We start from the raw sequence: 23,730 nt of genomic DNA on the forward strand, positions 1-23,730 counted from the left end.
ACACACCCACAGGGACCAGCAGGGGACCCAAAAATGATCAGCAAGTGGCTTTTACAACCCAGGAACCAAGAGCCCCTAGGGTGAACTGAACACTCCTGCCTATTTGTAGCCTATCTTCCCAGCTTTCAAGACAAGATGGAAATCTAGATTTTCATGTGAAATCTGCAAATGCTAAATGAAGATGCCTTTTTTAGATACTGTATGGCCCAAATCAAACCATCAGCTAGGCTCTACTCCATGATGCTCCCTTGCAGACAACCTGAGAGGCTGCCTAAGCTTTAGCATTAGCCAGAAGTCGTGGTGCTGCCTCCCAAAGGCTGCAGCCTGCCTGCCCCGGGCCACCCCCTTCCTACAGCCCGCTCCTCCCCTTCACCTCTGCGTGGGCACCAAGCACCTCTCCAGCCTGGACCTCCAGGTGCCAACCCACTGGCACCAAATGGACCCTATGTCCTTTCTAGGAAGGGCAATGCCATGTGTACCTGGGTAAGATGGCTAGCTGGCCTCCGCCAAATAAGATTGGCACAGAAGGGCGGCGCCTGTGGCTCAGTGAGTAGGGCGCTGGCCCCATATGCCGAGGGTGGCGGGTTCAAACCCAGCCCCGGCCAAACTGCAACAACAACAAAAAAATAGCCAGGCACCTGTAGTCCCAGCTGCTCGGGAGACTGAGGCAAGAGAATTCACGTAAGCCCAAGAGTTAGAGGTTGCTGTGAGCCGTGTGACGCCACGGCACTCTACCCGAGGGCGGTACAGTAAGACTCTGTCTCTATAAAAAAAAAAAAAAAAAAAGATTGGCACAGAAGCTGACTGCGGTCATGAAGCAACAGTCGGATGCGGTGGCTCACACCTGTGATCCCAGCACTCTTGGGAGGTCAAGGCGGGTGGATTGCTTGAGCTCACAAGTTCAAAACTGACCTGAGCAAGAGTGAGACCCTGTCTCTAAAAATAGCCCAGCACTGTTGTGGCAGGTGCCTGTAGTTCCAACTACTCAGGAGGCTGAGACAAGAGAATCACTTCAGCCCAAGAGTTTGAGGTTGCTGTGAGCTGTAGCACCATGGCACTCTACTGAGGATGACATAGTGAGACTGTGTCTCCCAAAACAACAACAACAACAACAACAACAACAAGCACACAGGCGTGCTAGTCCCCTGGTACAGCGGTGGAGTGCAAGTGGGGCTCCAAGGGCTTGCTGCTCCTGACCATGCACCCCAAGCAGGGCAATCCTATTCTCAGTGGAGAGAGCAAGGGTAGTGCAGCCTGGTATGGATACTGAGGAGAAGGGAAATGCAAGGGGAGAGGAAGGACCATAGTGAGCGGTGCCCAGGACAGCACTCAAAGCCATCCTTCACCCCAAGTCCAGCTCCCAATTACTGGAAACAGCACCCAGCTCCATCTGTACCCCTGCCAGAGCACTGGAGAGCAGCTCAGCAGAAAAGGGCGCTCAGCCAGGACCAGAGAAGGTAGACAGTGTCCAGGTGGCCCCACGGGATTCCACAGGGCAGGAGGCCAATGGAGACAGGAGCAGGAGGGACCACAGGAAGCTCTGCTCTGTGCAGTTCAGGGTCCAAGCTCTGTAAACAACCCAGCCACTCTGATCCTCCCCCACCAGGATCTCCTGCCTCTCCCAGAACAGCCAGCCCTGCCTCCCAGGGGGACAGAACCCTAGAAAGGGTCCCACCCTATCCTTTCTTCCCAGAACAGAAACACTCTTCCAAACACGGGCACCCCAAAGGCCTCAGAGCTCAGAGTGAGCACACAAGGGTGCGACTCTGGCACTCAGCACTTGCAGGGGGTGTTCAGTGGCTGGAGACTTTGGGAACCAATCCTCTTCCACTCTCTCCCCCATAGAGCCAGCCAGGCAAGGATAAAAAGCCCAAGGTGTGGCTTCCACATTGGGCCCTGGACATCCAGCCCCAGGGAAACACCAGGGCCAGCTCTGCTAGCACCCAGGACATCTGGTACCCAGAGCCCAGCAAGGGGACGGGTGAAGGGCAATGGGCCCCAGGCTCTCTCCCCTCTGTCCAGTGCTGTGCACACACAAAGGACAGCTACCGGGCTGTGTGTACCACCTAGAAAGCCCTGGAGAGAAGGTGTGGACAGTGGTCCCCCCTCCCTCACACCTCTCCAACAGCCTACCGGAGTGCCAGGGGCCCAGACACCATGTGAGCAGTAGCCAGCGGGGGCAGCCTCCTTGAGCACGTGGCCTTCCTGGGGGTGCATCAATGCCTGGTCACCTGGGGAAAAGACAGACAGGGTCACCCAGAGAGATGTCAGTGAGGGAGGGAACAGGGCCCTCATTTCCAGAAAGGCTTGGCACTTAGGCCAGCCCACAGAGACAGTGGCCGCAGTGCCCCAAAGATGGCAACGGGAGGGTGACGACCCCAGGAGCAGGCCTGGGGAGCAGGGTGGACACCAAACCTCCCCCCTTAAGACACACACAGAGGAGATTTAGGACACCCCATGGGCTACGTAGGCCTGGGGCCACTGGTGGCAGGCACACAATTCCTGGCAGGCAGGGCAGTGGCAGGAGGCCTGGGCAAAGCCCTTCCCAGGCTGGCCACATTTACATAACAAAAGGTCAAAATTGGAGCCACTTGTACAAGGACTATTTATAAGAACCAGTCTCAACCGCTTCTGGCTCCCCTGCCTCAGCCCTCCAGGATCTGCTCTTACCCCCTCCCTGCCAGCAGGGCCCAGCCCCCTCCAGCCTGGCCTGGCCTGACCACATGGCCTTGCGTCTCCAGCAAGAGGCTTCACTGCCTAAGGGCTCACCCAAGCTGCAGGCTTGGCTTTTCAAATACCAACCCACCTAAGCTGCTGGCAGCTGCAGCCACATGAGGGCAGGCTCTCTCTGTCAGAGCTTTGGTCCTGCAGGAGGACCTGGAGATTCTGGGCCTGGCACCCAGCAGGGGCCAGCTGAGCTCCCTTGGAATGGAGCCAGGGGTGGGGAAGGGGGCCTGCAGCAGCCGGAGCCCATCCCTGCCTGCCCTTCCCCCACTCCACCCTCTACCCTCAGGCTAGGGAGGCTCAGCAGGTCCCACAGGAATGTGACCAGACCCGGGGTGCTGGCCTGTGGCTGGGAGGCCTGGCTTCAGCCTGTCAGCTGTCTCTTCAGCCCCTAGAGCAGCTCCTCTCTTGGAGGGGGATCCTGATCTGCCCAGGATCCCACCAAAGGCCCAGAGGGCAGCAGAACCAGCTCTGTAGGTACAGAAGCCTAAGATCATCTGTGCTGAATGAGGACTAAAGCTGGGCTACAGCCGTGGACAGCTCTGTCAGCCTTAGAAGGGAAGCAGAGGCCACTATGACTGGCCAGGAAGCCGGGGCAGCACAGCACGCTGGAACTGATCAGACACCAGCACGAAGTCCTGTGTGGTCAGCAGACCATCTGCCAGACCCTGTAGCTGGGAGTCACCCATCCTTCTCCAAGGTCAGGCCAGCTACCACCCCCTATGTAGGGAGTGAGTGGGAGAAGTACTCCCATGCACTTGAGTGCCACAGAGCTGGTTCCCTGCCATGGGTCCCCACCATCCTGCCCTGCCAGGCACTTCACCAGTCCAGGTGAGGACCAATGTTTCCCTCCCAGCCAAGAAAGGGCAAGTGTCAGATGTGACACAAAGCAGGACAGGGCAGGGCTGGCCTCCCTGTACCCTCCCTGCCAACCACACCCAGGCTGGGCCAAATCTTGGCTGCCACCATGTCGGTGAGTAGCGATGGATCCTCACCCCATGAGTGGGGTCCCCACACCACCCCGTTCTGAAGTACTGCTCTGCTCTTCCCAACCCAAATGACAACAGCTGGAGAACTGCGCCCTGCCCACTCGCCGTGGGACATGACAGCCGCAAGCACCCGCCCCGAGAGGCCCAGCCTGGGGAGTTCTAAGTAACACAGCTCTAGGGCTGGTCAAGGAAGCTGGGCCCAGGGGCTGGTGCCCCGCCCAGGCAGAAGACAGACTAGGCTGAGATGAAGACACTGCCTGGCATCCAGCAGCTCCTGGCAGCAGGCCCAGGCTGTGCCTATCAGCCCCAAGGACAGCACGCCTGGCCCTGGCCTACTGCCCGCCCAGAGCATTGGCTCCCAGGATGCCTGGGATCTGGGGCAGTGGGGCAGTAGGCCCAGGCTAGCCGGGCCATCCAGGTTCTCTAAGGCTGCAACCCAGCCCCTCCCAGGGGTCTGGGGAAGGGCAGAAAGGGTGGCACAGAACCTGCCTCCTTAGGACCCCCTCGGTCCCAGGCTTCCTCTGTGGGTAGAAGAGCTCCCACTGGAGAACCCCAGAAGGGAAGGACAGGACACCGCTCACTAGGCAGAGGGTCAGCTCGACTTGTGAACACATTAAGTTGTGGTGGAAGGAACAAGACGTCTGTGGTTTACTGCCTCCTTTTCTTGCCCCCCTGGTCCCACAGAGGCATATCCCCCACACTGAGAGAAGGCCCAGGGCCCAAGACAAGGACTGGGGCACACTGCGATACCCCAGTCTTTTAAGGGAAGGCCTGACATGCAGAGCTAGGCTGGGCCAAAGCCCCAACACCACCCCTCCAGCTGCACCTTCCCCGTCTGCCCTTCACTCCGGTAAGGCAGCTGCTCCGGAAGGCCCAGCCTGTGGAAATACCTTGGGGGCAGCACACCCAATAGCTACGTGGTTATCTCTGCAGTGGGATTATAAGAAAATCACAGTGTGGGGTGGCACCTGTGGCTCAAGGAGTAGGGCACCGGTCCCATATGCCGGAGGTGGCAGGTTCATACCCAGCCCCGTCCAAAAACCACAAAAAAAAAAAAAAAAAAAAGAAAAGAAAAGAAAATCACAGTGTGTGCAGGTTTCTGTAATACTATAAATTTCAATAACAATGCATTACTTTTTAAAGTCCTTAAAAAAGGCCGGGCGCGGTGGCTTACACCTGTAATCCTAGCACTCTGGGAGGCTGAGGCCAGTGGATTGCCCAAGCTCAAGAGTCTGATACTAGGCTGAGCAACAGTGAGACACCATCTCTAAAAATACCCAGGTGTTGTGGCAGGCGCCTATAGTCCCAGCTACTTGGGAGGCTGAGGCAAGAGAATCACTAGATCCCAAGAGTTGGAAGTCAAAGGAAGAGCAGAGGGTAGGGACTGGGCTTCCTGCATCCCTCATGGCCCTCACCACTGCCTGACCTTACAGCAGCACCCCCTGGGGCTCACTGGTCCAGGGTCCCATGCAAGCTGAGGCCCCACTTCCCTCAGGCTAGAGGCTTTAAAAGTCCATACAGACATAACTGCCAAGGTTGCTGTGAGGTATGACGCCACGGCACTCTACCAAAAATGACAAAGTGAGACTTTGTCTCAAAAAAAAGAAAAATTAAAAAAGAAAGCATAAATGGCTCGGAACCTGTAGCTCAGCGGCTAAGGCGCCAGTCACATACACTGGAGCTGGTGGTTTTGGACCCAACCAGAGCCTGCCAAACAACGACAACTACAACAACAACAAAAAAATAGCTAGGCATTGTGGTAGGCGCTTGTAGTCCCAGCTGCCTGGGAGGCTGAGGCAAGAGAATCGTGTAAGCTCAAGAGTTTGAGGTTGCTGTGAGCTGTGATGATGCGGCACTCTACCGGGGGTGACATAGTGAGACTGTCTCAAAAAAATAAAAAAGCATAAATGATGCAGGGACCAGGATGAATCTCCCAGTCATTGTGCTTAGGACAAGAAAGCTCTCACAAAGGGTGCAGACTGCACGCCTCTACACATAACAACTCTAGAAAAGATGAAACCCAAGTCGAGACAGGCGTGGGGGTGAGGTGAGGACAGCCTGAGATGCGACAGAAGGAATTTTCTGGAGTGAGGGCAGTTCTCTGCTGCTGGGAGTCCAGGTTATGGACTTTAATGGATGCCTCATCAAAGCTCAGTAAGAGCCACACTGAAGACCTGGACTCTTCACTGCATGTAAACGTCACCTCCATGAAACAGAACACTCCCATGTCCTCTCCTCTTCCCTCCAGAGAACACCAGTTAACATTTACTGGGTGCTGCTGTCTGCCCAGCCACCTGCCCTATCCATGTGCTGTGTCATTTGATCCTCAGGGCCATCCAGGAGCTGCATGCTTGGCCCCCATGTTCCCCACATGAGGCAGCACCTTCCTGTTATCCTGCTGAGCCTCTACTCCATGGCCCACGGTGTGGAGGGATGTCATCTTTAGCTGTGGACACAGGAACCCCCAGCCACTTAATTTCCTGGCTGGCACTGAGCCTAAGGGCAGAGCAGCCTCGGAGAGACCTGGTCCATCTCTCCCAGCTCCTCCTTGCAGGCTAGGCAGCCCTTAGCACATCTCCAGAGGGCAAACCCCAGGCCAAGAACTCCCTTCATGTTCTCTCCCCCGGAGCATCCGAGATTGCTTCACCCACCCACTGCCCCAGCTCTCACTAGCCAAACAGCCAAAGGGAAGAGCAGAGGGTAGAGACTGGGTTTCTTGCACCCCTCATGGCCCTCACCACTGCCTGACCTTACAGCAGCACCCCCTCGGGTCCACTGGTCCAGGGTCCCATGCAAGCTGAGGCCCCACTTCCCTCAGGCTAGAGGCTTTAAAAGTCCATGCAGACATAACTGCCAAGTCATGGAAGCAACCTAAGGGCCCATCAACTGATGAATGTATCAACAAACTGTGGTATATGTATACCATGGAATATTATACAGCCATTAAAAAGATGGAGACTTTACATCTTTTACATTTACCTGGATGGAGTTGAAATACATTTTAGGCGGGCGGCGCCTGTGGCTTAGCGGGTAGGGCGCCGGCCCCATATGCCGAGGGTGGTGGGTTCAAACCCAGCCCCGGCCAAACTGCAACAAAAAAATAGCCGGGCGTTGTGGCGGGCACCTGTAGTCCCTGCTGCTTGGGAGGCTGAGTCAAGAGAATCGCCTAAGCCCAAGGATTTGGAGGTTGCTGTGAGCTGTGTGATGCCATGGCACTCTACCGAGGGCGATAAGGTGAAACTCTGTCTCTACAAAAAAAAAAAAAAAAAAAAGAAATACATTTTAGGCTCAGCACCTATAGCTCAAGTGGCTAAGGTGCCAGCTACAAACACCAAAGCTGGCAGGTTCGAATCCAGCCCAGACCTGACAAAGAACAATGACAACTACACACAATAGGCAGGCATTTGTGGCAGGTGCCCGTAGTCCCAGGTACCCTGTTCCCCCGAAAATAAGATAGTGTCTTATTTTAAGGTGTGCTCCCAAAGATGCGCTAGGTCTTATTTTCAGGGGACGTCTTATCTTTCCTGTAAGTAGGTCTTATTTTCGGAGGATGTCTTATTTTAAGGGAAAACAGGGTACTTGGGAGGCTGAGGCAAGAGAATCACTTAAGCCCAGGAGTTGGAGGTTGCTGTGAGCTATGATGCCATAGCACTCTACCCAGGGCGACAGCTTGAGGCTCTGTCTCAAAAAAAATAAAATAAATAATAATACATCCTATATATAAAGTATCGCAAGAATGGAAAGATGAATATTACTCCATACTAATATGAAATTAATATATAAACAATTACACTGTTCCTAAGAACAATAAAACACTATTATAGTCCAATTTGGGGGTAGAGGGAAGAGGGAGGGGGGAGGACGTATTACAGAAGGAGGGAGGGCATGAGGTGGGATCTCACTTAATGTGCACGTTGTGAGGGTGTATAACACACCCCCTGGGTGAGGGGCTCTTCTACAAATGGAACTTTACCCCGGAAGTAAGAACAATGTAACCTAAATATTATATCCTCATATCACTTTGAATAAAATTTAAAAAATAAATAAATAAATAACATAGACTCAGGGGCTCGGTGAGGAAGCTGGAACAGGGTCACCACGGCCTGTCTTTCTAGTACCACACAGAGGGCAGGAGAGCACACTTCGGCCAGAATCTTTCAGAGGCTGTGAGAGAGTAAAGGTTTTTTTTTTTGTTTGTACGTTTTTGAGACAGAGTCTCACTATGTCACCTTTGGTAGAATGAGGTGGAGCCACCGCTCATAGCAACCTCAAACTCTTTGGGCTTAAGCGATTCTCTTGCCTCAGCCTCCCGAGTATCTGGGACTACAGGCGCCTGCCACAACGCCCGGCTATTTTTTGTCGCAGTTGTCACTGATGTTTAGTTGGCCTGGACTGGGTTTGAACCCACCACCTCGGTGCATGTGGTCGGCGCCATAACCACTATGCTACGGGCGCTGCCTGAGAGAGGAAGGTCTAAGATGACAGTGCTCTCTGCTAAGGCAGTGGTAAGGAGGACCTCATCCTGGTAGGCGTTCCCCCAAGGGCCTAGACACCATCCTGCCCAGAGCCTTGGCCTGAGGCGGCCAGGAACTCTAAGACTGCCGTTAGGCCAGGTGTGGTGGCTCACACCTGTAATCCTAGCACTCCAGAACGCCGAGGCAGATGGATTGCTTGAGCTCAGGAGTTCGACACCAGCCTGAGCAAGAGCGAGACCTCATCTCCAAAAAAATTGATCTGGGTGGCGCCTGTGGCTCAATGAGTAGGGCACTGGCCCCATATACCAAGAGTGGCGGGTTCGAACCCAGCACCAGCCAAACTACAACAAAAAAATAGCCGGGCATTGCGGCAGGCACCTATAGTCCCAGCTACTTGGGAGGCTGAGGCATGAGAATCACCTAAGCCCAAGAGCTGGAGGTTGCTGTGAGCTGTGATGCCAAGGCACTCTACCAAGGGCGACAAAGTGAGACTCTGTCTCTACAAAAATAATTTTAAAAAAATTTTTTTTAATTAGCCTGATGTTGTGGCAGTGCCTGTAATCCCAGCTACTTGGGAGCCTGAGACAAGAGGTTCGCTTAAACCCAGGAGTTTAAGGTTGTTGTGAGCTAAGACTGCAGTCATTGGGCCTCTGCTTGGTTCTCTCTGGGGGCCGGGCTGGCACCCCTGCCTCTAGCAGACAGAAGCACACTCCATGCCCACCTCCAGCCCCACAGTGGTGGCCAAACTCAGAGTATGGTTTCAGGCAACCCACCACTCCTGACCCCCACAGGCAGGAACCAACTGTCCTTGGAGACCACCAGGTCACCTGGACTGCACGCAACTCCTTCCAGCCCCCGCCCAGCCAGGATGAAGGCCTGAAGAGAAGGGTGAAGACCAGCAAAAGGCAGGCCTCCAGGGATCCTCCTCCTCCTCTCTTCTCTCCCTGGCGGCCACCCCTTACTTCCCAAGGAGGGGCTTCCTGCAGGAGGCTCTGCTAGGGACTAGGGAGAAGCGCCTGCCCAGCCCACCCAAGGCTCCCAGCAGGAGATGGCTTCTTTCACTTTAACCACTTCCTGGCCAAGAAAGAACCCCTTACCAGAAATAACAGAGAACAAGGGCCACCCTCCAGCCAGCTCAAAACAGCTGAGAGTGAGCAGGCCATCCACATCCTGCCAGAAGTGTCCCTGACAGGGGGAAGGATAAGCTGTGCCAGGCACAGCAGCAGTGCTGGACAGGGCAGAGCCACCAGGCAACATCCACAGCCTAGAGGGTGAGCACATGTGACCGGTGTCAGAGAGGGCAGGTACGCTGCCACCGCTCCCAACCCATGTTTGAGGTCATGTGACCAGTGTCAGAGAGGGCAGGTACGCTGCCACGGCTCCCAACCCATCTTTGAGGTCAGCATCTACCCTGGTCCCAGACCAGCCTCACCATGGTAGCCTCAGTTTCCAGGTGTGGTCCACTATACACACTGCCTCTCCCCAAAGAGCTCCTAAGCCCCAGGAGAGATTACGTGGAGGGTAGGATGTGGCAGGGCAGGAAGCAGACCAGGACCCAGAAGAACCACCAGGTGGAGTCTCCAGCCCCATCAATGAGCCCTGTCCCCACGGCTTGAGTCCTCCTCATGAAAACTCAATGGACAAGGGAAGTTCCAATGGGGCCACCGCTGCAGGTTGCACTCTGCCACAGCACCATGCCAGATGGCAGCCACAAGAGGTAGACCCCACAAGCCTGCTCTCCATGAGCCCTCCCACAGGGGAGCAGAGCAGCTCATCTCCACCTCCAGTTTCAGATAAAACAGCGGAAGTTCTTAAGACTAGGCAACTCGGTCAGGGTTGCCGGACCAAGTAGGTAGGAGAGTGAAGACCTGCAGCCCAACTGGGGAGTGGGGATCAGACTTCCCCACCCCACTGCCAGGCAGGGCCAGGGATGCCACTCCAGACTGGCAGCTCCAGGCACTACGGACAGCGCTGCCCACACACAGCGGGCATGCACCTCCTCCCTCAGGCCCGGCACCACCTGCCTGTCCCCACACAGCTGGCATGCACCTCTTCCCTCAGCCCTGGCACCACCTGCCTGCCCCCACACAGCTGGCATGCACCTCCTCCCTCAGCCCCAGCACCACCTGCCTGTCCCCCACGGGGCCTCACCTGGGCTGCATTCTCCTGGACCCACACACAGGCATGGGGTCTGCAAGAAGTGGAACTCCCATCACACAGCCTGCTTTGGGGCCCGGGCTGTGCCTGCTGCTCCACTGGAAACACCCCGTCCTCTGTGACCTCTTGCCCTGTCCCTCAGGCATGGGATGGTGGAAGGTGGGGCCCGCCGCTCTGGGCAAGCCCAGCCAAGTAATCCAGCCCAGACCTGGATGCCGGCCAGCAGTGCCTGGCTCTTCTCCCAGATCGTCCTCCAGGAATGCAACAAGCTCCACAAATGCCAGGAGCCTACCCTCCCTCCGACGAGGCTTTGGCGAAACAAACACCTGGGCACCACTCAGCATGCTGGTGAAGCGGTGATAGGAACCTGGCCGACCACCTCCTTCTCTGACCCTTGGGCCAGCCCTGTTGCCCACAAGAAGGGAGGCAGTGCCCATCCCAGGCCCTAATGACTTCTTCAAGTATCCCCAGGTCCTACTTTAAACCTCATGCTGCTGCCCACAGCTGGGCCAAGCCCTGCCTGGTCCCCTGATCACCTGCCTGTGTTGTTCCCTTTTGAGAGGTAGGGAGGCTCCTAGGTGACAAACTAGCACAAGGAAATGGCTGGAAAAGGCAGCTGCCGGGGGAATGGGCAGGGGACTGCCCTGCACCAGGTCCCTGGCACCCCAACTGCTTCCCCAGAAGGCACAGCCTTGGTCCCCTCCTCCTCCCACCACTCCTGGCTTTACAGCCAGCAAGGAGTAAGGCCAGGATGATCTCAGAGACCTGCAGCCGGATGTCCCCCGCTGGTGCTGGCACAAGTTCTGAGATGGGCCTGGCAAGAGGAGGTGACCTGGCCAGGAAGAGAAGGACTCAGCAACAGCACAGCAATAACTAGGTGGACATTCCACATGCAAGGAGCCAAGAGGGCCTGCAGGAGCCTGGCTGGAAGGGGCTATCACAATCATCTAACCTGCCCCAGGACACCTTTAAGGGAGATAACCGAGTTCCTAAGGGAGGCACAAGGCACGACGGATGAGTCACACTGCCACAGCACCCAGCCCAGGGCGCCAGGAGAGCGTCTCCAACTTCACAATTTCAACACCAACTCTTGCAGCTAACAATTTCTTATGCCAATTTCTTAACTCTAAAAGAATAAAAAAAAAAATCTTATCTTCTATCATCATTACTCTGTAAAGGAAAATATTTCAATAACCGAAGAGCAGGAAGAGCTGCCTCTCTCAGACTTCCCCACCCCACTGCCAGGCAGGGCCAGGGATGCCACTGGGTGGCTGCTGACAGACCTCCACCCACACTACATCCTGGCCTGGAAAACGCTCCCAGGCCAGCTGGCACTAAGGAGTCTCTGCCCTGCCCACAGCATGGCAAACCCCTGGCTAGGACAATACTGAGATGACACGCTGAAGGGAAATCAGAAAGAAAACAAATAAACATGAAATTTTAACACCAAACATTAGTCAAAAACTAAAAGAACATGTCCCAGGGATGAAAGAGAAAGAGGATGTTTTCAAATGACACGAGGACTGTTCCAGAAAGAATAAGAACTTCAAAACTGGGCCGGGTGCGGTGGCTCACACCTATAATCCTAGCACTCTAGGAGGCCGAGTGCTAGGACTGAGCTCACGAATTCGAGACCAGCCTGAGCAAAAGTGAGACCCCATCTCTACTAAAAATTGAGGCAAGAGGATCGCTTGAGCCCAAGATTTGGAGGTTGCACTCTACCCAGGGAAGACTCTGTCTCAAAAAAAAAGAACTTCAAAACCTCATCAGGAAAAGGACAGGTGAGACCAATGTTGGCCAGGCAGTAGGGCACCAGTGGATGGCACCTTCCTACAGCCATGAGCACGCATGCTCACTGCAACATGCACGCTCTGGGCGACCCTGCTCACCAAGGCCCAATGACCAAGCCACTCCTGTGGCCAGTCTCAGAAGAGACAGCTGAGGGGGAAAGCAGTGAACACTACTGATTTTTTAGAATGAACCACACGAATTTGCCTTTCGCAGGTCAAAAGCAGGTGACTGCTGATAATTGCACACGGTTTGGCTCACGTACAACACAGATGAGTCTCCAACCTGCTGCTGAGTGAGGAGGCCTGAGCCCAAGAGGCTCCACAGCGTCTGTTTATGAAAATGTTCCACTGACGCACAGACGGGCATGGGGCCACAGGAAGACTGAAAGAAACTTCAGACACACGAGGGGCTTCCGGGGTGTGTGTTTCTTGTTCTGGATGCTGGTTACATGAGCATGCCTGTCAGTGAAGAATTCTGGGAGCTGGGCACCCATCTCACATAGGCCGCACCCCATTCAGTACAGAGCACACAAGCCTCCAGGAGGGAAGCAGAGACCTGCTTGGTCCTGATCTGCAAGGGACACCCCTGAACCCTCAACTAATAACAATCCCAACCCAGGAACCGGAACAATGGCAGGACAGCTAGCAAAGTCCAGGGGAGAATGCCCATGGTAAAAGAAGCAACTCCCACAAGCCAGCCAAGAACCCACAGGCACCTACAGACAACTTTAACATCTCTCCTCAGTAGCAGACTAAGAACCATTTGATAATATTCCCACTGTCTAACAGACATGACAAAAGGAAAGGAAGTTCTTCAAATCCTGAAAGGCAAGGTGAGGCGAGGCAGGAAGTTCAGAGCAGGGCAGGTGAGGTCCAAACCAGAGACCCCAAGTTTTCCTAGCAAGGGCTTCCAGCAGGGCCTAGTAGCAGCCAGCTGGGCCTACCAAAGGGAGGAAGCCAAGAAAAGAGGCAAAGCCCTCAGGGATTTGGGGTCAAAGGAAGCTGCTGGGGAGAAGGAAATGGCCTACTTGTTCCTGTGGGGGTAATCAATGCCCACGCCCTCCAACCTCAAACAAATGGCAGGGGGAGATAGAGCCAAAGATCAAGGATCAGGCTTGTTTTACTCCAAATAGGGAAAAAAGAAAAAAAACAAAAAAAAACTCGGAGGCACCTTGGACCTCCACTGGGAGTTTTATTTTTCGTTTGTTTTTTTTTTTGTAGAGACCGAGTCTCACTGTACTGCCCTCGGTAGAGTGCTGTGGCATCACACAGCTCACAGCAACCTCTAACTCTTGGGCTTACGCGATTCTCTTGCCTCAGCCTCCCCAGCAGCTGGGACTACAGGCGCCCACCACAATGCCCGGCTATTTTTTGTTGCAGTTTGGCTGGGGCTGGGTTTGAACTCGCCACACTCGGCATATGGGGCTGGCGCCCTACTCACTAAGCCACAGGCACCGCCCTTATTTTTCGTTTTTTTCAAGACAAGGTCTAGCAGTCAGCCAGGCGTGATCACAGCTCAAGCGATGGCCCTTGCCTTAGGCTTCCCAGCAGCTGGGACTACAAGCATGCTCCACCACGCCCAGGTTCCACTGGAGTTTTAAAAAGTAATTTTTCAGGCTCAGCGAGTGTGGCTCAAGCAGCTAGGGCACCAGCCACATGCACCTGAGCTGGCGGGTTCAAATCAGCCCAGGCCTGCCAAACAATGATGGCTGCAACCAAAAAAACATGACCGGGCGTTGTGGCGGACACCTGTAGTCCCAGCTACTTGGGAGGCAGAGGCAGGAGACTCACTTGAGCCCAGGAGTTGGAGGTTGCTGTAAGCTGTGATGCTATAGCACTCTACCCAGGGTGACAGCTTGAGGCTCTGTCTCAAAAAATAAATAATTTTTCGGATCAAATGAAGAAACTGCCATGGAAAATATTGCAATCTATGGCCCTGTGCCTTTGGACCTCACAAAAGCCTACAGGTGTGACACTTTACAGACATGCAGTCTCACCTGCCCACCAGGTAATGTGAACGCTCACAAAGTTTCAATGTACTTTTAAAGCTACATCTCAATGGTGCCTGAAGGATTAAAGAACTGGGTTTAGGGTCAGAAAAGAAAATAAACAGGCACTCTGTCTGCAGAGAAGCTGCAGAAAAATGGGCTACTTAGGAGGCAGCACAAACAAAAACCCTGCAAAACACCCCAAATGTTCACCGCCAGTAGGGTGGGTGATGGTGTGAAGAGATGCACAGCTGCAGACACTCGAAGTGGGGGCTGGAACACAGGAACCACAGCTACCAGTGTCAAGAGGGCACAGCGCCTGGCCCAGTGCACAGAGAGCAAAGCCCACCTGGACAAGCAGCCATTCTGTAGGATCAGACAAATGTGGGCACTGGCAAAGAAAAGCCAGGGAATGGCTGAGCTCCACTCAGAGCAGGCAGAAGCCATGGGGGGGAGGGGGGATCTGGGGGAGGCTGTTTTCTTCCATAGTGAGGGGGAGCAAGGGTGTCCCAATTTGTGGGGCCATCAAGATTAATCAAATGGTGGATTTTTCCAAATACTTAATTTCCACATTCTTTTTTTTTTTTTTTTGTGGTTTTTGGCCAGGGCTAGGTTTGAACCTGCCACCTCTGGCATATGGGACCGGCGCTCTACTCCTTGAGCCACAATTTCCACATTCTTTAAGGTGTGTGTACGTGTAATTTAAAGCCTCTCGTCACAATACCTTTGTAAATAACTTCTTTCAGCACAATTTTTATGTCTACTAAGGAAGCTGAGCCTGCTCCGTGTAGAAGTCCCAAAAACAAGGTGGAAGGGGACAGGACAGCCTCCTGATCCAGGAAGGGGCCAAGAGGCTACAGCTAAGGGTTGCTCAAGGAGCACAAACTCATGCCCTCTGAGAGTCACCAGGGTCAGAGATCTGGCAAATGCAGCGGAGCTGCACATCTGGGCAAACCACAGCAAAGACGCACCCATGAGGGCTCCACAGGGCTCCGCTCTCTCAGGAGACAAGCCAGAAACTACCACTCTTCCCTAATGAGGCCTCCGTACCCTGGAGAGAACATATGCCTGACTCAACAGGAGCTGCCCAGGAGAGGGAATTCCTGAGGATCCTCCAGCAAACTGAAGAGGGCAGGAGGGCAGGGTCAGAGTTACTCTAAGTGAAAAAACCAACCCAGGAACACAACTGCCCTCCGCAGCCCCTCCAGCGAAGCCCTCTGTCCCTCGTCCCCTTGCCTCTGAGTCCAATCACCTCTGAGTTATCTTCCTCTAACACTCATGTCATTGAGCCACTCCCCTGCTTAAAGCTTTCAATGGATTCCCAAAGCTTGGGATAAAGTCCACACTCACACCCTGCACGTAGCGATCTTTTCAGAAGGCGCCAAGCCCACCTCCCTCCTTTCACAGATGCAATTCCAAGAGCCCAGGCAAGCTGTTCCCTCTGCTGAGGGGACGTACTCATAAGGCCGAGGCAAGAGAATCATTGGAGCCCAAGAGTTTGAGGTTGCTGTGAGCTATGACATCACAGCACTCTACCCAGGGTGACAGAGTGAGACTCTGTCTCAAATTAAAAAAAAAAAAAAAGTGGGGCAGCGCCTGTGGCTCAATGGAGTAGGGCACCAGCCTCATAAGCCAGAGGTGGCGGGTTCAAACCCAGCCCTGGCCAAAAACTGGAAAAAAAAAAAAAAAGTGTTTACATTCCTAAAAATTAGTCAGGATCCCAGAGAGCCTTGCTTTTGTGGCATCTGTATCACTGTACCTGACGTTATTACACTATGACAGTAGTGTCCTCTTACCTACTTTTCATTTCCATGGCTTCAGTTACCCATGGTCAACTACAGTCCAAAAATAGGTGAGTGAATATTCTAAGAGAAAGGCCACTGCATTCCACAACTTATAGTATAGAATACAGTTCTATTTTATTACCATACATCTCTTACTGTGCCTACTGTATAAATGAGCCTTCATCTCCTACACATTTGAAACAGCGTGGCTCGGCACCTGTGGCTCAAGCGGCTAAGGCGCCAGCCACATACACCTGAGCTGGTGAGTTCGAATCCAGCCCAGGCCCGCCAAACAACGACGGCTGCAACCAAAAAATAGCTGGGCGTTGTGGTGGGCGCCTGTGGTCCCAGCTACTTGAGAGGCAGAGGCAGGAGAATCGCTTGAGCCCAGGAGTTGGAGGTTGCTGTGAGCTGTGATGCCACAGCACTCTACCCAGGGTGACAGCTTGAGGCTCTGTCTCAAAAAAAAAAAAGAAAGAAGAAAGAGGGCGGCGCCTATGGCTCAGTGAGCAGGGCGCCAGCCGTGGTGGGTTCAAACCCAGCCCCGGCCAAACTGCAACAAAAAAATAGCCGGGCGTTGTGGCGGGCGCCTGTAGTCCCAGCTGCTCGGGAGGCTGAGGCAAGAGAATCGTGTAAGCCCAAGAGTTAGAGGTTGCTGTGAGCCATGTGACGCCACGGCACTCTACCAGAGGGCGGTACGAGTCAAAGAAAGAAATAGCATTTATGTAGGACTCAGCACCATCCACAGCCTCGGGCATCCACTGGGGGTCTAGGTGCTCCCCCCATGAGAGGTGACTACTGTAAATGTCACTCTTCTGCTTAGTGCATTAGAAAAACTGACAATTATCAAAAATATTTAGTTGATTTAAAATATCAGTAATAGGCTTGGTGTCAGTAGCACAGTGGTTACGGCACTAGCCACATACACCGAAGGTAGCAAGTTCGAACCCAGCCCAGGCCAGCTAATCAACAATGACAACTGCAACAAAAACTAGCCAAGTACTGTGGTGGGTTCCTGTAGTCCCAGTTACTTGGGAGGCTCAGGCAAGAGAATCACTTGAGCCCAAGAGTTGGAGGTTGCTGTGAGGTATGACGCCATGGAACTCTGTGGAGGGTGACATAGTGAGACTCTGTCTCAAAAAAATAAATAAAATAAAGTACCAGTAATAATCTCATTTCAGTAACTCTTTTTTTTATCTGAAATGTTTTTTTTTTTTATTTTTGGGGATTCATTGAGGGTACAATAAGCTCATTTCAGTAACTCTTATAGGGAAAAAATATCTCCCACTATTTTTACTGAGAAGGATGCCATTGTTTTACACTTTTGTAAATAAATCTCTTTAATGTCTAGCTTGTGAACTGTGATGCCACAGCACTCTACCCAGGGCTACAGCTGGGTATAGAAGTAGATAGGGTAGGGCGCTAGGCACAGCTCAGTGGGTAGGGCACCAGCCACATACACCGAGCCTGGCGGGTTCTAACCCAGCCAGCCCAGGCCAACTAAAACAACAACGGCAACAACAACAACAAAAAAATGGGCTCAGCACTTGTGCACAGTGGTTACAGTGCCAGCCACATATACCGAGGGTGGTGGGTTTGAACCTGGCCCAGGCCAGCTAACCAACTGCAACAAAAAAGTACCCGGGTGTTGTGGCCGGCACCTGTGGTCTCAGCTGCTTGGGAAGCTAAGGCAAGAGAATTGCTTGGGCCCAAGAGTTAGAGGTTGCTGTGAGCTGTGATGCCACAGCACTCTATCCAGGGCGACAGCTTGAGGCTCTGTCTCAAAAAAAACAAAAAATAGATGGATTCTCAGACCTGCTTTCTGCACTGAGTATGCTGGAATATGTAGTTTTGTTTTTTTTGAGACAGAGTCTCAAGCTGTCGCCCTGGGTAGAGTGCCGTGGCATCACAACTCACAGCAACCTCCAACCCCTGGGCTTTAGTGATTCTCTTGCCTCAGCCTCCCAAGTAGCTGGAACTACAGGTGCCTGCCACAATGCTAGTTTTTCTATTTTTCAGTAGAAATTGGGTCTCGCTCTTGCTCAAGCTGTTTGTTCTCAACCTCCTAACCTCAAGTGATCCTCCCACCTCAGCCTCCCAAAGTGCTGGGATTATAGGCATGAACCACCTCACCCAGCCTTGTCACAGTTTCTTGAAAGTTGCAATGTAGAATCCAAAATCATATCAGTGACTACTTCATATTTGGTTACACCAAAATCCATTGGTTTACCTCGTATTCATATCTGCACAGGATTTTGTAACATGAAGCACTGATCATTTGGAAATGAGTTAATTGGTTCTTCCAAATGTCATTTATATAACACTAAAAAAAAAAAACCCTGTGGCTCAGCACCTGTAGCTCAGCAGCTAGGGTGCCAGTCACATACACCGGGGCTGGAGGGTTCAAACCCAGCCTGGGCCTGCTAAACAACGACAATTACAACAAAAAAACAGCCAGACATTGCAGTGGGTACCTGTAGTCCCAGCTACTTGGGAGGCTGTGACAAGAGAATTGCTTAAGCCCAAGAGTTTGAGGTTGCTCTGAGCTGTGACGCCACAGCACTCTACCGAGGGCAACATAATGAGACTCTATCTCAAAAAAAAAATAAAAAATAAAAAATAAAAAGGGTGGCACCTGTGGCTCAAAGGAGTAGGGCGCTGGCCCCATAAACCAGAGGTGGCAGGCTCAAACCTGGCCCCCGCCAAAAACTGGAAAAGAAAAAAAATCCCCGAAGTTATCACTACTGATCAGTTTTCCAAAATTCTAATTTTCCCTTGAAACCCTGGTATTATTGGCAACAAAAAGTCAATTTTTCTTAAAGTAGCATGCTCGCTTTGTTCTTTTTTAAGAAAATGTCTGGGCGGCGCCTGTGGCTCAGTCGGTAGGGCACCGGCCCCATATACCGAGGGTGGTGGGTTCAAACCCGGCCCCAGCTGAACTGCAATCAAAAAAAAAAAAAAAAAAAAAACAGCTGGGTGTTGTGGCGGGCACCTGTAGTCCCAGCTACTTGGGAGGCTGAAGCAAGAGAATCGCTTAAGCCCAGGAGTTGGAGGTTGCTGTGAGCCGTGTGACGCCACGGCACTCCACCGAGGGCCATAGAGTTAGACTCTGTCTCTACAAAAAAAAAAAAAAAAGAAAATGTCTGACAGATTATTAGTTGTTCTTTCAAGTAAAAACAATGTTCTAAGAGAAAAAGCCACAAGTCCAGCCCTGGGCTCACACAGCCTGCGGGTGCTCTTTCTGGACAGACCATCATCCCATGTGTGGGAGAGTCCCATGCACCTCTGCCATTCCATCACAAAGAAAACTAAAAAGACATGTAAGCAGGGGTCTGGATTTAACACTCAGCCATCTGTGCAGCCTCCCCTGGACACTTGTGATGCTGTCAGGGCTCAGCCCCGAGTGCTGGCCGACAGTGGTGTCGTGTACCACAGCAGTGCTGTCCACCTCAGTTTTGCACCATCGGTGCGAGTGTTGACACAGGGCAAAGGCTAGTAACAACTTTTTAAAAATTTTTTTTTGTACGGGCGGCGTCTGTGGCTCAGTCGGTAGGGTGCCGGCCCCATATGCCGAGGGTGGTGGGTTCAAACCCAGCCCCGGCCAAACTGCAACCAAAAAATAGCCGGGCGTTGTGGCAGGCGCCTATAGTCCCAGCTACTCGGGAGGCTGAGGCAAGAGAATCGCTTAAGCCCAGGAGTTGAAGGTTGCTGTGAGCTGTGTGAGGCCATGGCACTCTACTGAGGGCCTTAAAGTGAGACTCTGTCTCTACAAAAAAAATAAATAAAAAAATAAAAAATAAAAAATTTTTTTGTACAGGCGGCGCCTGTGGCTCAGTGGGTAAGGCGCCGACCCCATATACCGAGGGTGACAGGTTCAAACCCGGCCCCGGCCAAACTGCAACCAAAAAATAGCTGGGCGTTGTGGCGGGCGCCTGTAGTCCCAGCTACTCGGGAAGCTGAGGCAAGAGAATCGCTTAAGCCCAGGAGTTGGAGGTTGCTGTGAGCTGTGTGAGGCCACCGCACTCTACCGAGGGCCATAAAGTGAGACTCTGTCTCTACCAAAAAAAAAATTTTTTTGGTAGAGACAAGGTCTCGCTATGTTGCACAAGTTAGTCCAAAATCACCACCTCAGTTCTCCCAAAGAGCTAGGATTACAGGCATGAGCCACCACACTGATCCTAGCAACTTCTAAATTTATAAAGAGGTTCTTGGTAAACCCCCCACCCCCGCCAGGAGTCTGAAAACAACTCTGAAAATGGCTGGCAAGCACTGTCTCAAATATTTCTAATAACCCATTTCACAGGCGAGGAGAATGGAGCCCAGAGGTTAAAGACTGGTGCACAGAGAAACAAACACCACAGCTGACTTTCCAAGAAACCACAGCTGTTCACCAAAAGCCAAAGTCGTAGACAAAGGGCCTCCTGCCAAACCTGAGAGTAACAAATTTTAATAAATAAAAGGAAGCACCTTTTCAAATGTCATGCACAAATACTCTGGAGGACAGGGCCGGCAGAAACTACTAATGGACCTCCCAAGGCCTAACTCAGAGCCACATGAGCCCTGCCTCTCTCTGCATTCTGCAACCTCGAGACCATGGCTGGGACCCCACTGGCCCTAGAGGCAGAAGGGTCCATGGGGGAGGGGCATGCTGCCTGCTGGGGGCATGAAGTCAAAGTCCCCTCCAGCCCAAAGCAGCTAAGCCAGCCCAGCTACCCTTATCAGCATCAATACATGCATGGAATGTGGGACTTTGGCAACAAACGTCTTCCCCCTCAGCCTTCAGGAGGGCTGGTGCCTGATCCTCTGGAGCTCAGGTTCACCTACCACAACTAAAGGATGACCACCTCTTGGCACTTCAGAAGCCAAGACTAGGTCCCTCCCCTTCCTTGCTGGAATAACCTGGACCCCTAGGAACCCCCTACCAAGGGACAACCTCATACTGCCAAGAGTGAATGAAGCCCCCTGCCCAGTCGTTCACATAGCCGCCAGCAGTTCCTGCCCAAACTGAGATCCCAAGAGGAGAAGGAAAGGAGTTCAGCTTTGAATTCCTTGCAATGTCCTAACCACCCCACGTGCCTCTCCCGAGGCACAAACTTACATGGCCAGAGGATGTCGCAGCACCTGCCAGCCCCCAAAAGAAGGGCCGTGAGGTCCTGGGGACAGCAGGGGTGAAAAGAGAAAAGAGTCAAGGCACAAACACACCCAGACCAACACACCCAGACCACCTGCCCTCTGGCCCCTACCAAGATGTGCACAGAAGACAGCATGCGGAGAGGAGGGCCGCCCTGCCCGAGTCCCCTCCCATCTCCTTCACTGCCTGCCCAGGTTTTTCTCCCTTCTCTAAATGACAGGACTCCCCTGGACACTGCCTAGGACCACACCACACCCAGGGCTGTTTTATGTCCCTTTTCCCTGTGGATACAAACTAAACCCCAGGCCAACCCAGTCTGTCCCAGCAAAGGCGGCAGGCAGAGCCAGGTGCTACTTGAAGCCCTGCCTCCCAGGCCTCCTGCTCTCTCTTCTCTGCCCTTAGTAGTGGCCTCCCACACCTTGCCCAGATAAGGTGGCCCAGGAAACCAATCTTCCCTCTCCCAGGGACATGGAGGTCAAGGAGAAAAAGAAGAGGCCAAGCTCCTAGGGGCCCCAGCGGGCTTGTCAGGTGCACAAAGAACCCAAACTCCACTGTGCTGGGCCTTGCCAGGCTACATAGAAGCCTGAGGGAGCCCAAGAAAGCAGCCAAGAAACTAGGCGAGGCACACTCCAGAAGCCCAGGCTATAGGCCCAGCAGGACTTAGGGCTGAGGGCAGTAGATGGCTCCCCAGAGGACCTCCCTTAGTGCACAAGGGCCTGGGTTCCTCCCGTTGCTCAGCCCTCAGTGCCTGGTAACTACAGAGAAACTGTAGCCCAACTAATTCTGTCAGTTTGTTCCCTGGGTAACTGGGGGTTCTACTAGGCCCTCAGAATAGCAATTTGTGATCACCCCTTAGATTCCACCTGCCAGAACAGTCATTCCCAAACTTGGCTGCTCACCAGATTCATTCCAAAACCTTTAGAAAATGAAGGTGCCAGAACCCACACCAGACACAGGTGAGGCTCCCAGGCGACCCTGGTGTTCAACCCCAGGTAAGAAGCGGGGTCCCAGCAGGCAGGCCTCTGCCTGGAAGGACAGGCAGCAGCACATGCTGGGGACACAAGGCCAGGGACAAGCTACCCAGGTCCCCAGCCCCCCTTCCTGCTCATTCACTTTGGACGAGAACCCACCGAAAGCTCACCATCCTCCAAGACAGCAGCACAGGAGAGGGACTGCAAAGGCCAGGAGACAGGTCCTGCTCCTTAATGGGAGTCAGGCCCCAATGTGGCGACAAGAACAGCACCTTCCCACCAGGAAGAACCCACCCCCCGACACCCACCCAGAGCTGTTGCCAGGAATGAAGCTGGAGGCCCCAGCCGGAAGCCCAGAGCTGCATGGATAAGTCTACACAGCAGCCACCTTGCCAGAGCCATCAGCAGATCCAACTCCACCACAGGCCAGCTCCCACCTGCACGCACCCATCTGACCACACCCGATGGTAGCCTTCCCTTAGTCACCTGGAGTCTGCCATGGGATGGTGGGGACCCTGCACGCTCCTCCACTCAGTGATCCTGTGTGTGCTCCTCAGATCACTCACAGGAAGAAAACAACACTACAAGCTACCTATGTCACAAGCAGCAGCAAGGCCCTGTGACCTAGTAAAAGGACAGTGGGCCCAGGGGCCCAGAGCAGTCCAGTTAACACCTCAGCTCTGGACCAACCCCAATCCACAGTGGGCTTGACCTGTCCCCTCTCACTGTTAGAAAAACCTCCAAGTCGGACGGTGCCTGTGGCTCAAGGAGTAGGGCGCCAGTCCCACATGCCAGAGGTGGCAGGTTCAAACCTAGCCCCGGCCAAAAACCAAAAAAAAAAAAAAAAAAAAAAAGAAAAAGAAAAACCTCCAAGTCCACTGTTCTAAACTCAAGGCCACACTCTCTCTCCCCTCCACCGTCATTACCAAGAAAAACACTGAGATTGAACAGTTAGGAGGGGCTCTCCCAAGCCCTGCAGCATTCCTGCATTCCCCATTCCCGAAGGTCCCTGAAGGTCCCAGGTAGTTTCTTAGGATCACTCTGCCCATTCAGTCCCACCACACCCCTCCCAGGGTGTCCAGCCCTACCGTTGTGAACTATGACAGGGCTGGAACCAGCTTCTAGCCTTCCCTTTCATAGCAAGCTCACTGGGGCCCACACACAACCCCCCACGCGCTTTTCTTGCTTTGCCACTCCCAGCTAAACTGGGCTCAAGGAGAGCTGCAGTCCCTAGAGGCCCAGTCCCTCCTCAGAGCCCTCCCCCACCCCAGGTCCCTAACCCTTAGGGCAAAGCCCCTCCCAGAAGGAAGTAAACCCCTGCAGTGCCAGGCAGGGTCAAACTGGCTGGGCTAGTTCTGGTTCCGAAGCTCCTAATGGGGGGAGTGGGACTCTTGCCTCAGCCCTCCCTGGCAGGATCCCAGGTCTCTCCAGAGGCCACACTCTATGGGCCTTCATGGGTTCTGGGGTCAGAGGCATTGACCCTCCAGCCCCAGCAAGATATCTCCCTTATTCAGCTGTAAAAGAAGACTATGCTGCCTGCTAAACTGCTAAGGACTCCGAGAAACCCACAGCACCTCTATCATCCCTCCGCGGCTTTACAGGCCAGGCTGTGAGCTGCATAAAGCAAAGGCTAGCATGATGTAGTCTAGTCACAGGGGCCAGGCAGTTTGCCCATGAGAATGTGGCAGAATGAACAAAAACCTTGAAAGAGCCTGGCAGGC

General features: G+C 53.3%; 1 protein-coding gene across 3 annotated transcripts in view; it reads right to left on the reverse strand.

Annotated features, from left to right (window-relative positions):
- Positions 1–23,730, reverse strand: part of HIC2 (HIC ZBTB transcriptional repressor 2) — a 34,350-nt gene that overhangs the window by 6,814 nt on the left and 3,806 nt on the right. For 2 of the 3 annotated variants that reach the window (XM_053587437.1, XM_053587435.1), the window contains exon 2: positions 2,134–2,231. In XM_053587437.1, the coding sequence (XP_053443412.1) occupies positions 2,134–2,159 (26 nt within the window). In that variant the 5' untranslated portion in view covers positions 2,160–2,231. Of the gene's footprint in view, positions 1–2,133; positions 2,232–10,339; positions 11,235–23,730 lie in introns of those variants that run through there. The other variant, XM_053587436.1, reaches the window with a different exon arrangement.

This window comes from Nycticebus coucang, chromosome 4, assembly GCF_027406575.1.
Source record: "Nycticebus coucang isolate mNycCou1 chromosome 4, mNycCou1.pri, whole genome shotgun sequence".
In the NCBI taxonomy this organism is placed as follows: domain Eukaryota; kingdom Metazoa; phylum Chordata; class Mammalia; order Primates; family Lorisidae; genus Nycticebus; species Nycticebus coucang.